Source organism: Haliotis rubra, unplaced genomic scaffold (assembly GCF_003918875.1).
Source record: "Haliotis rubra isolate DU_JTF1 unplaced genomic scaffold, ASM391887v1 Scf937, whole genome shotgun sequence".
NCBI lineage: Eukaryota > Metazoa > Mollusca > Gastropoda > Lepetellida > Haliotidae > Haliotis > Haliotis rubra.
In genome coordinates, this window is record NW_025767676.1 from 299,141 (window position 1) to 314,831 (window position 15,691).

The window sequence follows — 15,691 nt, forward strand, 5'->3', positions numbered from 1 at the left end:
GTACCTCGTGTGTGAGCCTATGTACCCCGTGTGTGAGCCTATTTACCCCGTGTGAGCCTATGTACCCCTGTGTGAGCCTATATGTACCTCGTGCGTGAGCCTATGTAACCTCGTGTGTGAGCCTATATGTACCTCGTGTGTGAGCCTATGTACCCCGTGTGTGAGCCTATTTACCTCGTGTGTGAGCCTATGTACCCCTGTGTGAGCCTATATGTACCTCGTGTGTGAGCCTATGTACCCCTGTGTGAGCCTATATGTAACTCGTGTGTGAGCCTATGTAACCCGTGTGTGAACCTATATGTACCTCGTGTGTGAGCCTATGTACGCCGTGTGTGAGCCTATATGTACCTCGTGTGTGAGCCTATGTACCCCGTGTGTGAGCCTATTTACCCCGTGTGAGCCTATGTACCCCTGTGTGAGCCTATATGTACCTCGTGTGTGAGCCTATGTACCCCGTGTGTGAGCCTACACACCTCGTGCCACACTGCATACCCAGAGGTATCTGATGACAACCAATTTATCTCATGGACATGCATTCATACAAATCTGGAATATAGATGTCTACAGTTTCACCTTTTTGACGCACATTAGCCACGATATTTGACTTTATGGAATACATTCGGGTAAACATCAGTTCCTCACAGAAAACCCGAGGTTCTTATACAGCAGACATTTCGAGAATGTTACTCGAAAATAAGCAGATTACCCCAAAAGTGTTTCGATTGGTTTCATTTGACATTTGTACGTCGGCTGGAACGGGCAGCATGAAAGATAAGCGTCCGCTCCTTACGCACCATACGCTAATATTGTAATACAATGCACGATTGTATTCAGTAATAAAAACAAAAACAAATACAAAAAATAGCATGCGAACTTTGGTACAGCAACAGTTAATCAACGTGGTTTTGATAAAGATCACTGGGTTTCATTTCCCTCCATCAACGGTCCATATAACAGGAAACCGGAGAGTTCGATGTTCTCATCTGAAATGTCAGTACTGACAATTTGCTATTATTACCGCTCCTACGAAGACATTAAGTGGATGTAATAATGTTAGCATAGAGAGACATAACCCCTCTTCGCCACGTTCTGCAGCCAATCCTAACAACTATAACGCGACAGAGCGTTTGCTATCGTCAGTACTGTTGAGTTCTGTGTTGGATGTGAAGCAAACCGTCTGTACTGTTACCCTGGGAGGAGATTCATTTCAGGTACAGGATCAATTCACTTTATCATTGTAAGTATAGCTGTTGTAATGTTACGTTATTTACATTCAATATGTCATACTTGCTTCCAGAGGGGATATATTAATCAGCAACACGTGGATGAACACCGAGTGAAGTATTTATGATTCGGAGGTTCTATTTAATTTGACAAAAAGTATTCCAATAATGCCACCAAATAACCGTCTGAATAACGGTTTATTTGATAATGGAAAATCTGTTTTAGTGTGAGTCGAGCACAGCGCATCTGTGTGATGCCCTAGCTTTGAAACGTGGTATATTTAACAAGTGCAGTTCATCGTCAATTTATATTCTGTACAAAGAAATGTCAGTTCGTTAAACGTTACTCGCAGACGATACTCATAATAACTGCAGTGGCACGTAAGTCCATCTAAATCAGAGTATATAGTATTAATTAATGTTTTCATTCCCCGATAGTATTTTGATTTTCTTTGTTGGTTTGCGTTACACGAAACCACAGGTGACCAAAGTGATGACGTGAATCCTGCTGGGAAATCATTCAGGAGGCAGCAGTCCCCATAATTCATAGTGCAGTAGAATCACTTTGGTTGCTAGTGGTTTTTAGCTTAGTTTGAATTTAATCAATATATATCTGATGAAAAAAGTGTTTGTTTTGATATTCATGTGGTTTTTTAATGCCAAAACAGTGATAACTACCTTACACTTTGACTTTCTTTTGTCGACAATAACTAATTTCTTCTCATTACGATATGGATGCAATACTGCCGATGCGATGTAAAATTTAAGTCACTCACTCACTTAAATACGATACATAGAATATATTTTCTGTGCACATCTCTTAAATCAATGGCGCAAATGTCGTGAACGTTCTTACTCGACTGAGCAATCCAGTTTTGGTTTCGTTTTAGACAACAATGGCAATATTAAGAACACGGTTTGGACGTGCATAAGATCAGGATTATGTCGACTCCATCAACAGTTTCTGGACAGTCCTTCTATTGGCCGTGTGTTCTGTGGGATCATTCGCCATGCGTTACATCACTACACCCATCAGTTGTTGGTGCCCTGCTCAATTCGAACAGTCTCAGTACTCGTACACGCAGGAATCGTGTTTTCTGAAGGGCTTGTATTATATGAAGTCAATGCCTGATGATTATGACGACGAAAAACCGGAACCTGTACCTTCCTACCACCTCTGGATACCACTCATACTCTTCGTCCGAGCCCTGGCTTTCAAACTACCCAACATCACCTAGAACAGCAGCAGGGATTTGTTCACTTTCAATATGGAAGAAACTGTGGAGTCAATGAAGGGTGTACAACTGACCAATGTTAACAATAGCAAGGCCGTGTTCAGTGATGCAGCCCGAATATTTGGGAGTCTGTTGAGTAGAAATCGAGTCGTTCTGGCTCTTCTGTACCAGTTTGTGAAACTTCTATCCTGTGTCAATCTGATAGCCCAGTTGATGTTCCTGACAACATACTTCAGACAATACCTGGCAATCAGGGTTGGATCCTATGCTGGCTTTTATATGGACTCCATCATAAAACCTTTGCTTGTAAAAGATGGTTATTTCAATTTTTAAATTCACTAGATGACGAGAACCCACGTTCAGTGCACTCTACCAATCACCGAAATCTATGAGAAGATGTTTACCTTCCTGGATGTTTGCCTGGCTGCCATCACCATCCTTAACCTTGTCCTGTGGGTAGGCTATCTATTTCTGCCGGTCCTAAGAGAATGCAGGATAGCTGCCCATGTCAACGCTGCCAAAGGATCTCGCCCTGATGAACACTCTCTAACTCGATTAATCAACAATTTCCTTGGAATTGATGGAATACTTGTCTTGTTTATGATCGCCTGGAATTCCAGCGAGCTGGTTTCTGCGGAGCTCACCCAACAAGTGTACTAAGTGTTTCTGGAAAAGGAACAGGAATTTAATGCTCAGCGAGATCTCTACGAAGGGAAATTTGGTATTGGTGCTGTCGTACCTGCAGCATCTGTTACGAATGCAGCTTTACTAATGAGTGATCTCGCCTCTGGTGACCCAAACCTGGGGAAAATGGCGATGATGTAATGCCAGCCTACATCAGCCTGGATTTCACCGTGGTCAATTCAAGCCTTGTCGTCTTTGCACAAACATGAGAGAATTATAGCATGTTTCAATGCTTTTATCAGTGAACATATTAAAGAAACAACATCCGGGAAAGGGAAGTGGAATTGAATGCTCAGCGAAATCTATACACAGGAGAAACGAGAAGTGGCGCTGTACCTGCAGCATCAGGCACGAATGCAGCCTGACCAATGAGTGATCTCACCTCTGGTGACTTAAACCTGGAGAAAGTGCCCATGCTGTAATGACAGAACTGGTTACCAAGCATTGGATTTGCTTAATCCAGAAGTGGCGTATTTTAACAACTTGTTTGACTGCATTTACTTGGTTATTTTACATAGTTCGTGTTGTCGCCAGCTATATGTCAAAGCATAGACAATCTTTTCCGATTCTATTTCGTGCCTTCAGGCTATGAAAATCTTTCTTGTAAACATCCACTTTTAATAGAAATTATTGAACTGTATAATGAACTTGCTACTGGCCAATGCGACATCGTCTTTTGTTGGTTACCCAGCCATGTTGGCATTTCTGGAAACACAATGGCTGATCTTGCTGCTAAGGCAGCACTCAACAAATCTGTGACACCAGTTCTTATACCATACTCTGATTACAAAGCTAGCATTAGAACCTACATCCGTGATCTGATGCAGAAGAAGTGGGACACCCAAGTAGGTATCAATAAACTGCATGAAATAAAACCCTATATTGGTTACACCTACTTGGGTTGTCAGTCCAGATTTGGGGAGGTCATTATGCAACGATGTCAAATTGGTCATACGCGTTATACTCACAAATACCTGTTAAAAGGTGAAGATCCTCCTTTTTGTATCCCTTGTGATGAGAGAGTCACAGTCAAGCATTCTCCATCATAAGGGATAAATATTTTAATGTCAAAACATCGAAGGATCTTTTAAGCAATGTTAATTATCATTTAATAATTGAAGTTTTAAAGGAAATAGAATTATTAAGTAAATTTTGAATAATATGTTTTGTAAATAGATAAATGGTATTTTAAACATGGTAGTATAAATTAGCAACTGCGATTGTTTGTGGCTGTACCCTCAGAGGGGTTAAAGTATCGTAAAATCAGCCAGAGAGGGTACGTAAGTCCAAAACTTTCAAAGTTAAATTTAAGCTTACTAGATTTTTAAACGTAGTATTTTTGTTCTTTTAAAATTCGGCTAAACATTTCCTACAATCGCCAGCAGCTTAAGGGATGGTGTAAATCCAACTAGGGTCCATGCAGGTAGCAAAGGCACTGTAAGTCCCCATGGTTCCTGGTATGGTGATCTACCTTCAGTTGTTGGCGATCTACAGCCTGGTTTTTTTATATTGTATCGTCCTCTATAGTTAAAGTATTTTAGATTTAATTACTAGTTTTAAATACATATCTGTCATAGTCTAGTTGGTTTTACTGTCCTTTGTCGACAGATATTTTATATTGATTACCTTGTTTTCATCGCTATATGTCTGTAATATTACCGATGCGATGTAAAATTTAAACTCACTCACTCAAAGCTTTGACATTAAGGTACAAGAGTTCATTACATTTTGGCATTTTTGAAGCATGAATATCATTTCGGGAACATTGTCAGCCGAAACATTAGTTATACTGTCAAAATACTGTATTTTTTTTATTTAGCATTTTGGTTGCCTTATATTTCAAGAGTCCTAACTAGAATCCGAAGTTATCGTTATCGTAAATGTGGATGATCGACAATTTGTAGTTTGCACTTTTTTATGAACACACCGTGTAGTCACAGGTATTGTTTTTCTTGCCACGGTATGATTGGTTTGGATTGGGTGGGACCTGGCTGAAGCACATGTATATAGTTCATAGTAATTACACAAGCTCACTAATGGATACATGAAATTCAAAGATATATGGTACAGATGCTGAACCACGATTCATAATCTGAAGTTTCCCGCACATTCCGGTGTAAACTAGTCTACATCAGCCCCTTTTTCACCATGGTCAATTCAAGTCTTCTCTTCTTTGCACAAACATGAGAAATTTATTCAGTTTTATCAGTGAACATTTTACCAAAAAAGAACATCAGATTTCCGGAAATGTGGTGCCATGTGTACATACAATCGCCTATCGAATTTGTACTGCACGTATTCCAAACAATAAACAAAGACAACATTTGTAATGAAGTTCAACGTTTCAAAGTACACTTACTGAGCTAAAAATGGAGTGGATATTAATGGGAATGATCAAGATATATGTTCTGATTAAATATGTTCCAATCTAATCTTTACTACCTATATTGTACATTTCATATATATATATATATATATATATAAAGAAAGTGATGAGATTACCGAGCGTACAGTAGTACATATATAAGAAGAAGTATCTGAAATTATCTTCAGAAGATAAAAGTGAAACATGTTGGAAGATCCGTGTCGTGTGGTTATTTCAGAAACTTCTTCTTATATATATATATATATATATAAGAAGAAGCTTATATATATATATATATATATAAGAAGAAGTTTCTGAAATAACCACACGACACGGATCTTCTCCAACATGTTTCACTTTTATCTTCTGAAGATAATTTCAGATACTTCTTCTTATATATGTACTACTGTACGCTCGGTAATCTCATCACTTTGAGATATATATATACGCACAAAATGTCCAAAATATTACAGGTGTTCAGTCATAAATATCACACCTTTTAAGCTCTAGAATGTTTGTCCCTATTGTGACGTCAAAATACAGGTGTTCAGTCATAAATACATATATATAGTAATGACGTCATGCTGTAACCGCTACAATCTCCTGAAGAGTAAAGAACGAAACATGTTGGAGAAAAAGTCATTCTGTTTTTATTTATCTATGTGATATATCTATACGCACAAAATGTCCAAAATATTACAGGTGTTCAGTCATAAATATCACACCTTTTAGCTCTAGAATGTTGTCCCTATTGTGACGTCACAATATATAAGTAATGACGTCATACTGTAACCGCTACAATCTCCCTGAAGAGTAAAGAACGAAACATGTTGGAGAAAAAGTCATTCTGTTTTTAAACGGTAGATTGGCATGCTTGATAACCTTATCCAATATTTAATCGCCCTGATTTGTGAAAATATGGTAAGCAAGTAATTGCGACATTCCCCATATACCATAACATTTGATGTGCTCATCTTTGCCCCGAGACTTTTCTTACAGGCAAATAAATGTACTTTTTCTATGGTATCAAACTATTTCTATCCCCACATTTCCGCATCATACAGTAGAATTGGTTTGATTTTAGCATCAAATATTCTGAAAAAGGATGTTAAACTTAAATTTCCTAGTATTTGTATACCACGAAATATACACCAAGGTATTTATAAGAAGTGGTTGTCTCTATGGTACTTTATAATACCATTTTCCCCTTTTTGATAATAAGTCAATAATTTATTTTGTAACGTCACTGGTTGGTCATTATGTAACAGCAAAATCATGATCATCACTTTCAGTATTTCTCTCATTATATACATTTTCAACTGAAAACAATGTTCTAAAGTAGTGAAACCATTATTGGTTTTGAAACTTTCACGAGCCACACGGCAACTTCAACCATAATCATAACCACATCTTGACCCTCAGTGTTGAGAAGAAATTGCCATCGGTTTGCAAGAATACCAAAGACATTCTCCATGACTCTCCCTGCTCTGGAGATCCTGTAGTTGGCAATCACTTCAGCTTCTGACAGACCTCTTCTTGAGTAGGATTTCATTAGATATTGATGAAGGGCAAATGCATCATCTGCAAGTATGAAGTAAAGCATATCCAGATTATGATTTGGCAATGGTTCAGGTTCGGGCAAGCATATGCTGCCATCTTCTATACACTCCTTCAACTCTGGGGCATTAAAGATTTGTGCATCTTACGCATGACCCAGGCCTCCGACGCCCACCTATAGAAATCTGTAATTAGCCTCTTCAAGGGCCAACAGGACAATGGAGAAGAAACCCTTGTAGTTGTTGTAGAGGTTTCCACTACCAGGTGGCTTACGAATCGCGACGTGTTTTCCATCGAGGACATCAACAGCATGAGGGAGATTCCATCTCTGCTCGAATTCCAGACTGATGGTCTTCGAATCCCCTTGAGTGACAGGACATGAATAGTGTGTCTTGACACTCTGAAGTGGTAGGAGAGGGAGGAGTACTTGTCTCCAGAGGCTAGATGCCTTATGGTAACTGCTAAATTCAGACCTGTGTGCAGAGCTTTCCTAAAGTTGGTGTCTTTTTTGGTTAGTCTGGGAGACAGGGAATGAAGCAGTTCATCAAACATATCAACAGGCATTCGCAGATAGTTGAAGAAATGAGACATGTCTTCGAATCTAAGTTCAGATAGGAGATTGTCATAGTTTCCAAAGTTCAGTCTTCTTTGCAACCTCAACCACGGATGTACTCAAAACCTTCTTTTTGGTGCCTGGTTCCTTCCGTATTGATAGATATCTATCTCCAGTCCCATATGTTGTTGCAGCAGAAGAAGTAGTTGTGCAGCTGTAAGCATGTTCCTGGATAATAAGAATCGGCTGTCATCGTCAGCTTTTATATCAAAGAATTGGGACCATTTTGTGGTTTGGAGGCCGATTTTACGTTTCTCTCTCGCTAATTATATATACTTTACTCGGCCTCGATCGGAAATATTCGCGTGTAATCGGCAATTACGGCAATGAGTCTTCGATATCGTAAGCCTTACATCAATGTGTCGGCGAGCTTCTAGAGGAATCGGGAGTGAATCGTAGACATATCGCCGCAGAAACGTGATTTAAACGTAGCCAATCGGCCAAAACTGGGTGAAATCGTATCAACAACAGGTGCTCAATCGCAGTGTTATCGGCATTTATACGTTATTCTACAGTCTCTTCATCGTCTATTACGTAGGTTTACCGTAGATACTGCGTAGAAAAGGAAAATATAAACAAAAACTGTCCGATTGAGAACGATAACTTCGTAGGTGACGAATCGGGACTAGTCGGGTAGTCTTGATTGGTCGTAGCCCAGTGAAATGGGGGTATTAGAGTCGGAGCCAGATCGCCCGTTCCTTATGTGCATGTTCAGTACAGCACAGCTTTAAATCAAGGAAATATCTACCAAAGTTGTTCATTATCTTATCGGGAGAATAACGTCTTAGATTAAAATTATCGCATATAGAATTTAGTACTGAAAAGTTTTGATTTTCAACTTGTTCAAGTAGATCATCTCCAACAAAATCTGCCTCTGTACCTGTTCGTGCATTGAAGTCTCCACCGCATAAGATATAAACATCTTCATAAACATCAGCAAGTATATCTAGGAGACTCTTGAAACATACTGATACCATTTTAACAAGATAATGATGGTGTGTTGTATCAGGTAGATGATTCTTGGTGTACATAAGCACATGAATATAACAGATCACGATCTAAACCAAACTGTTTTTGAAACATAATACATACATCATTTACAGTAATATTAACCACAGTACAAACTTCTCAAATTCTTTCCTTATCAGACAGATGTTCCACCAGATAGTCTGCCATAGTTAGAAATTCGTTCTGCATGTTTGGAAATAGAAAAGAAGTCTGGAAACACATGTTCTAAATCTAAGTCATCTGCCCAAGTCGCAGTTAAACGTATTATATCAAATAGGTATCTAATAAAGTCAGATTCACAGAGTCTATGTATAATACCTGATATGTTCCAAAATATAAAATATATGTCTTCAGCTGATATAATATGGTTTTCCTTAGGCATATCACTATTGTCTTCACAACGATTTGATGTCGGTTTTGTGTCCTGGAGGAACGACGAAGTGTACTGATGGTGTTGCTGCTGCTGTTGTTGTTGTTGTGGCTGTGGCTGTTGATTGCTGCTGTTGCCCTGGGAGGAGGTGTTCTCTAGAGATATCAGTGGCGGTCTCATTAGATGTGATCTCTCTTGGTTCATCCAGCAGCTTATTCCCCTTAAAGATAAACCTTCTGTCCTAGAAAGCTTTTGTCTCTGTGCTGCTGCGAGGTCATTGGCGATGCCTGTTCCATTCTCCCTTACAATATCCCTCATTTTTACACTATGCCACGTGTCCTCCCAATACAACATTCTCACAAAAACAGGGGCCTATTAGAATCTGATTTTCTCTTAGATCCCCTGCGTGCCCTCTCCATGTCTCTTGGTAATAGTGGTGCTAATTTCGTAACCTCTCTAGCAGTGTTAAGTACATGAAGAACCTTGGCCTTGCTCTCAGTATGACTCTCTTCAGCTGAAGACTCTGATATGCCATACAACACCATATTGTATCTCCTACTCCTCTGTTCCTAATCCTCTATCCTTTTCTCTAACTCAGATGGGTAGTTGTCTGTATCTATAACCCTGTCATTCAGAACATCCATATCAACTCTAAGTATATCTTGTTCTTGTTTAATTTCAATCCTTAGAATAGTGATGTCAGACTTGAGATATTTTATGTCCTCTTTGACTGATTTGATTTCTCCACACATCCTATCCTCTGAATCCTGAACCCGTTTCAAAATATTGTTTTCTATTTCCTCCATTAAATATGCCCCGAGCTATCGGCTGACAACAATTGTATCTTACATACATGCATTCATACAAATCTGGAATATATGTCCACAGTTTCATTAAGTGTTTACGCCATTTTGACACACATGAGCCAAGATGATTGACTCTACAGAATTCATTCGCACATTCAGTTCATTTCAGAAACACAGAGATTCTTCTACTAGTTAACTAAAGTTACCCAAAACGTGTGTCGATCGATTTCACTTGGCATTAATACTTCGCCTGTGAACAAACTGCATGGAAAATGCCCGCTCCTTAACCAATCAGTCACGGCTCTCATTATTAAAAATAAACAAGAAAAAAAACGGCAAATTTGAGTCCGCAACAATTAATCGACTTGGTGTTGAACAAGATCACTCGAATTCATTTTCCTAGCATAATCGGTCCATGTTGTAGAAACCAGAGAGGTTAAAAGTACTAATGTACTCAAATGTCAGTCTTGATAATTTGCAACAATTACCGCTACACAGAGGCTAATTTGACATAATTAATTAATTAATGCATGCATGGCAAGACTAATCAGATTGACTCACATTCTGCAGTCATTCCTAACAACTATAAGCGTTTACTATCGCCAGTACTGTTGACTTCTGCAGTTGGATGTAAAAGTAAACTGTCTGTACTGTTACCCTGTGAGGAGGTTCAGACAGGCTAATTTCACATACCCACTTCAGGAACAGGACCCCTTCACTAAATCATTGTAAGTATAGCTGTTGTAATCTTACGTTATTTAGACTTAATAGTGTATACTTGCTTCTACAGGGGATGGTCATATATCAATCAACAACTCGTGGATGAACACCGAGTGAAGTATATTTATATAGCGCCTGCTTCCAAAAGTATTTGCTTAACGGCGCTGAAGAAGAAAGTCTGAAAAGTCTATGAGAGGGAGATTGTTAACAGGTGTCTTTTTAAAGAGTCTTTAGAGTTAATTTCTCTGATAGTGATAGGGAGGCTGTTCCAGAGTAGTGACGCTGCAGCTTAGAAGGCTCTATCACCTATAGTAGTCTTGGTGGTTGGCTCGGAGAGAAGAAGTGAGTTGCTGGGAGTATGGGGAATTACTAGATTCTTCAGATATTTTGGAAAGTCATTATCATAAATGCAGCTGTGTGTGAGGAGAAGCTTGAAATTGATTCTGAATTATCAATTATATGTTCGCATATGTGTCGAGATATTCTGTTGACATTTGACATAAAGTATCCCAATATTGATGTCTTTCAGTGGCATTTAGAAGTTGTACATTGATGTCCAAGATATTTTTATGGATTAAACTTCTTTTTTAATTTCTCTCACGACGTTTTGAGAGCCTGAACCATCCCCGATCAGGATATCCCAATATTGTCAACAAATAAGTGTCAAATTGCAAATATATTTGATAATGGAAAATATGTTTTACGACTCGTAGTGTGAGTCGAGCACAGCGCAGCTTTGTGATGTCCTAGATTTGAAACGATGTACATTTAACGAGAGCAGCTCTTGGTCAATCTTTTCTGTACAAAGAACTGTGAATTCGATAACTTGAAGATGTTATTAATATGAAATGCGGTGGCACGTGAGTCCATCTAAATCAGAGTATATAACATTAACTAATGTTTTAATCCCCAAATAGTATTTGGATTTCTTTATTTGTTTGCGTTACACACAACCACTGGTATTCAAAGTTATGGCGTAAATCTTGCTGGGAAATCATTCAGGAATCAGAAGTCCACATAATTCCCATAATTCATAAATATATATGGTTTGGACGTGGATTAGATCAGGATTATGTCGACTCCAACAACAGTTTCTGGACAGTCCTTCTATTGGTTGTGTGGTCTGTGGGACCATTTGTCATGCGTTACATAACTACACCCATCAGTTTTTGTGCCCAGTTTTAAGCCTAGTTATAATTTATTCAAAAATATTCTGATGAAAAAGTATTTGTTTTAATATTGATGTGTTTTTTATACCTAAACTGGGAGTCGTAAAGCCGCAGTTTGACTTTCTTTTGTCGACAATAACTAACTTCTTCTCATTACGATGGATGCAATACTGCCGATGTTATGCAAAATTTAAGCCACCCATTAACTTAAATACGATACATAGAATATATGTTCTGTGCACATCTTTGAAATCAATGGCGCAATAGGTGCGAACCTTTCTTACTCAACTGACAAATGCTGTTTTGGTTTTGTTTTAGACAACAATGGCAGGATTGAGAGCATGGTTTGGACGTGGATTAGATCAGGATTATGTCGACTCCATCAACAGCTTCTGGACAGTTCTTCTATTGGCCGTGTGTTCTGTGGGATCATTCGCCATGCGTTACATCACTACACCCATCAGTTGTTGGTGCCCTGCTCAATTCGAACAGTCTCAGTACTCGTACACGCAGGAATCGTGTTTTCTGAAGGGCTTGTATTATATGAAGCCAATGCCTGATGATTATGACGACGAAAAACCGGAACCTGTACCCTCCTATCACCTCTGGATACCACTCATACTCTTCTTCCAAGCGCTCGCTTTCAAACTACCAAACATCATATGGAACAGCAGCAAGCACTTGTTTACTTTTAATATGGAAGAAACCGTGGAGTCCCTGAAAAGTGTACAATTGACCAATGCCGAGAATAGCCAGGTCATGTTCAGTGATGCAGCCCGAATATTCGGAAGTCTGTTGAGAAGAAATCGAATCATTTTGGCTCTTGTGTATCTATTTGTGAAACTTCTCTCCTGTGTCAATCTGATAGCCCAGTTTGTGTTCCTAACAACATACTTCAGACAATACCTGGCAATCAGGGTTGGATCCTATGCTGGTTTTGATATGGACTCCATCATAAAACCTTTGCTTGTAAAAGATGGTTATTGCAATTTTCAAATTCACTGGATGACGACAGTCCACGATTATACAGTTCAGTGCACTCTACCAATCACCGAAATCTATGAGAAGATTTTCACCTTCCTCTGGTACTGGATCTTCCTCCTGGCTTCCATCACCATCCTTAACCTTGTCCTGTGGGCAGGCTATCTTTTCCTTCCATTCCTAAGAGATGGCAGGATAGCTGCCCACGTTACCGCTGCCAAAGGATCTAGCCCAGACGAACACTCTATAACTCGATTCATCAGCACTTTCCTTGGAATAGATGGAGTACTTGTCTTGTCCATGATCTCCTGGAATTCCAGTGAGCTGGTTTCAGCGAAGCTGACCCAATATTTGTACCAAGTGTTTCTGGAAAAGGAAGAGGAATTTCAAAATGCACGAGGAATCTACACAGGAGAGCCTGGAGGTGGAGCTGGACCCACGGGAACAGAAGCGGCGTTACCAATGACTGATCTCGCCTCTGGTACACCTAATATGGAGAAAGTGCCTATTATGTGATGACCGATACATCGGATTTGTTTACTTCAGAAAGTATAATTTCAGTCAACTACCTATTTATCTAATGGTATTTCTTTTGGTGACTTTACACATTTGGTGTTCTCGCCAGCTTTATGTCAAATCATTGACATTATTGTTATAAGATTTCATTACCAATGAAAAGTCAGCAGCCCAGAATGTCTTACGGAGTAGAGTCTTTGTGGATGATAATTTTGCACAGTTTGAAGCGGAGGCATCATTTCCAGAACATTGGGAACATCGTCGGCAAAAACTTTCGTTACACTGACAGGCTACTCTATTTACTTTGGTTAGCATTTAAGTTGTTACTGGGTTACGGTGCTATCTTACTTTAAAATATACATGATAAACTCACAATTTCTTATGAGTACTCTATTGATGCATACATCATGTCGTGTTGCGTATGAACGTGGAAGTAAGTGGGGTTGGGCTGAGGACATGTATGTTTCATATTAATCACTGGAACTCACACACAAATATTAATAAATCAAGATTCTGCGTCACAGATTTGCATTGAAATTATTCCTAAGTTTAAACGAAGACAAACATTTTCATATGGTTTAATTTTTTTAAACAGCACGCAAAAGTACTTTTGTATTTACTACGCCTAGAAAGTAGGAGACATTGAGAGTCATCAAGACAAACCTTCTGAACCACCTGGTTGTGGCGAAAGGAAATCTTTAAGATCAGATTTGTTCAAACTGATAAAAATCCATCTTTCGACCAGTGACAGCTTGGCTCATATTGTTTGATCATTGAAATGTCTTGGAAAGATGATGTAGCGACCAGAACTAGGATACGACCAGAACAAAGACATTTCCAAGCAATTTTGGAAAGATGATGTTTCCAAGACTTTCCAATTTTGGAAAGATGATGTTTCCAAAAATTTCCAATCTTGGAAATATCCACAAGGGGAGATAACTGGTGGGTGATGGTAAATTATTGTTCTGCATGGGCTAATTGCAATAGTGGCATGGGGCGGCATGAGTGTTTCATGGGGTCGTTAAGGCGACTGGCGGTAGTCTTTGATGTTTGTTGTTGTTTTAGTAATGATTGTTTAAGGGTTAACGAAAGGATTATCGACTTGACTAGTCGAAATTGCAGTGAACACATTTTAAGTGTTCAATGTTGTGGGTGAAAAGTGAATTTGTCACGTTGAGTTTAAATATGTATCATCATAAGCTTATATCTAGTCAGTGAGAGTTAATTTCGTACAAGGGCCACCGACCCGTTTTACAATTATAAAGATGAAAATACAATCCAGCGCCATATATAATATTAAGCTGTATGCTAACGTGTACAATGTCTCATTTAATCTTATACTCTATATTCAAAAACTTCGCTCTTTTGTCAATGTTTCACATGGATTATTTATGTAGTATTGTGGGAGAAGGCTGTTTCTCAGATCACAGTAAAATGAACATTCAATAAAGAATTGGTACTCTGATTCAATGGTAAGTACAATACACAGAGGGTAGAATCACTCATGTTGTTTTATATTTACTTTTCGCCCTTATTCCAACATTAAAGGATGGTCTGAACAACGAAACTTACTCAAAGCAAAACGAATCGTTGCGTTGCTGTCAATCGTTGCGTTGCCGTCCTGGGGGGGTCGAGTGATGGTGTCACCATGCACTAATTTCCACCGGACCCCGCAGTTCGTGCTAAATCATTTAGTAAATGGGTTATGTTTGTGAGTGCGAAGCGAGCGTTGTGGAAGCTTGGAACGATATCTTAAATTTGTCCAGATCGCTTCGCGGAAGTTAAAGAATCAAACTACTTACTACTTGTAGTACAATATATATATGATTGATGACCAAAAATATTTTCCATGACACAACTTGAAGCATAAAGATTTCTTTCTCGGCAGCGAGGTCGTGGTGGAAGTGACAATAATATTGTAAGTAGTGTTATATTGACACCCACCTCGCTTCCTCGAGAGAAATTGTTATGATATAAGATATGTCACGCAAAATCCTATTGGGACATCAATCAAATACATATTGTACTACCAGTAGAAAGAAGTTTTGATTTTGTAACTCGGTGAAAACAAACCTAAATAGCATTTATTCTCAGACTCGCGGATGTTCGCGACAGGGCGCTGCCATTTTTAATAATCGTAACATGACGGGCTAAAGTCTGTTAAAGAATTAATGAGATTATGGTTTGTTTTCATCAAGTTAGAAAAGCAAAACTACTTTCTACTCGTAGTTAAATATGTATTGGAATCATGGCCAACAGGATTTGGCATGACACAACTTATAACATAACGATTTCTTCCTCGGAAGCGAGGTGGGGGTCGAAGTGACATACTGCGCAATAAATATCTTGCTACATTCCCATGGTTAATGTCCACTCACCAGTATGTAGATACTAGTCAACGTGCGTCTTTCTATTTGGTCTTATAATCCTAATTAGTTTATTAT

General features: G+C 38.9%; 2 protein-coding genes across 2 annotated transcripts; both read left to right on the plus strand.

Annotated features, from left to right (window-relative positions):
* The first annotated feature begins 1,076 nt into the window (after positions 1 to 1,076).
* On the plus strand, positions 1,077 to 13,770 carry LOC124264680 (innexin unc-9-like). Its single transcript, XM_046699436.1, has 2 exons — positions 1,077 to 1,237; positions 12,069 to 13,770. The coding sequence occupies exon 2, from the start codon at positions 12,075 to 12,077 to the stop codon at positions 13,245 to 13,247; it is 1,173 nt and encodes a 390-aa protein (XP_046555392.1). The 5' UTR covers positions 1,077 to 1,237; positions 12,069 to 12,074; the 3' UTR covers positions 13,248 to 13,770.
* On the plus strand, positions 2,492 to 3,118 carry LOC124264679 (innexin unc-7-like). The gene is made up of 2 exons (XM_046699435.1): positions 2,492 to 2,713; positions 2,801 to 3,118. Exons 1-2 carry the CDS (start codon positions 2,492 to 2,494, stop codon positions 3,116 to 3,118), a joined length of 540 nt encoding a protein of 179 aa, XP_046555391.1.
* Positions 13,771 to 15,691: the final 1,921 nt, after the last annotated feature.

Bases quoted from the DNA above. Each gene is read 5' to 3' on its own strand.
- LOC124264679 (XM_046699435.1), top strand. From the start codon at position 2,492: ATGGAAGAAACTGTGGAGTCAATGAAGGGTGTACAACTGACCAATGTT. The intron at 2,714-2,800 runs GTTGGATCCTAT...TAAATTCACTAG, and splicing joins GACAATACCTGGCAATCAGG to ATGACGAGAACCCACGTTCA.
- LOC124264680 (XM_046699436.1), top strand. From the start codon at position 12,075: ATGGCAGGATTGAGAGCATGGTTTGGACGTGGATTAGATCAGGATTAT.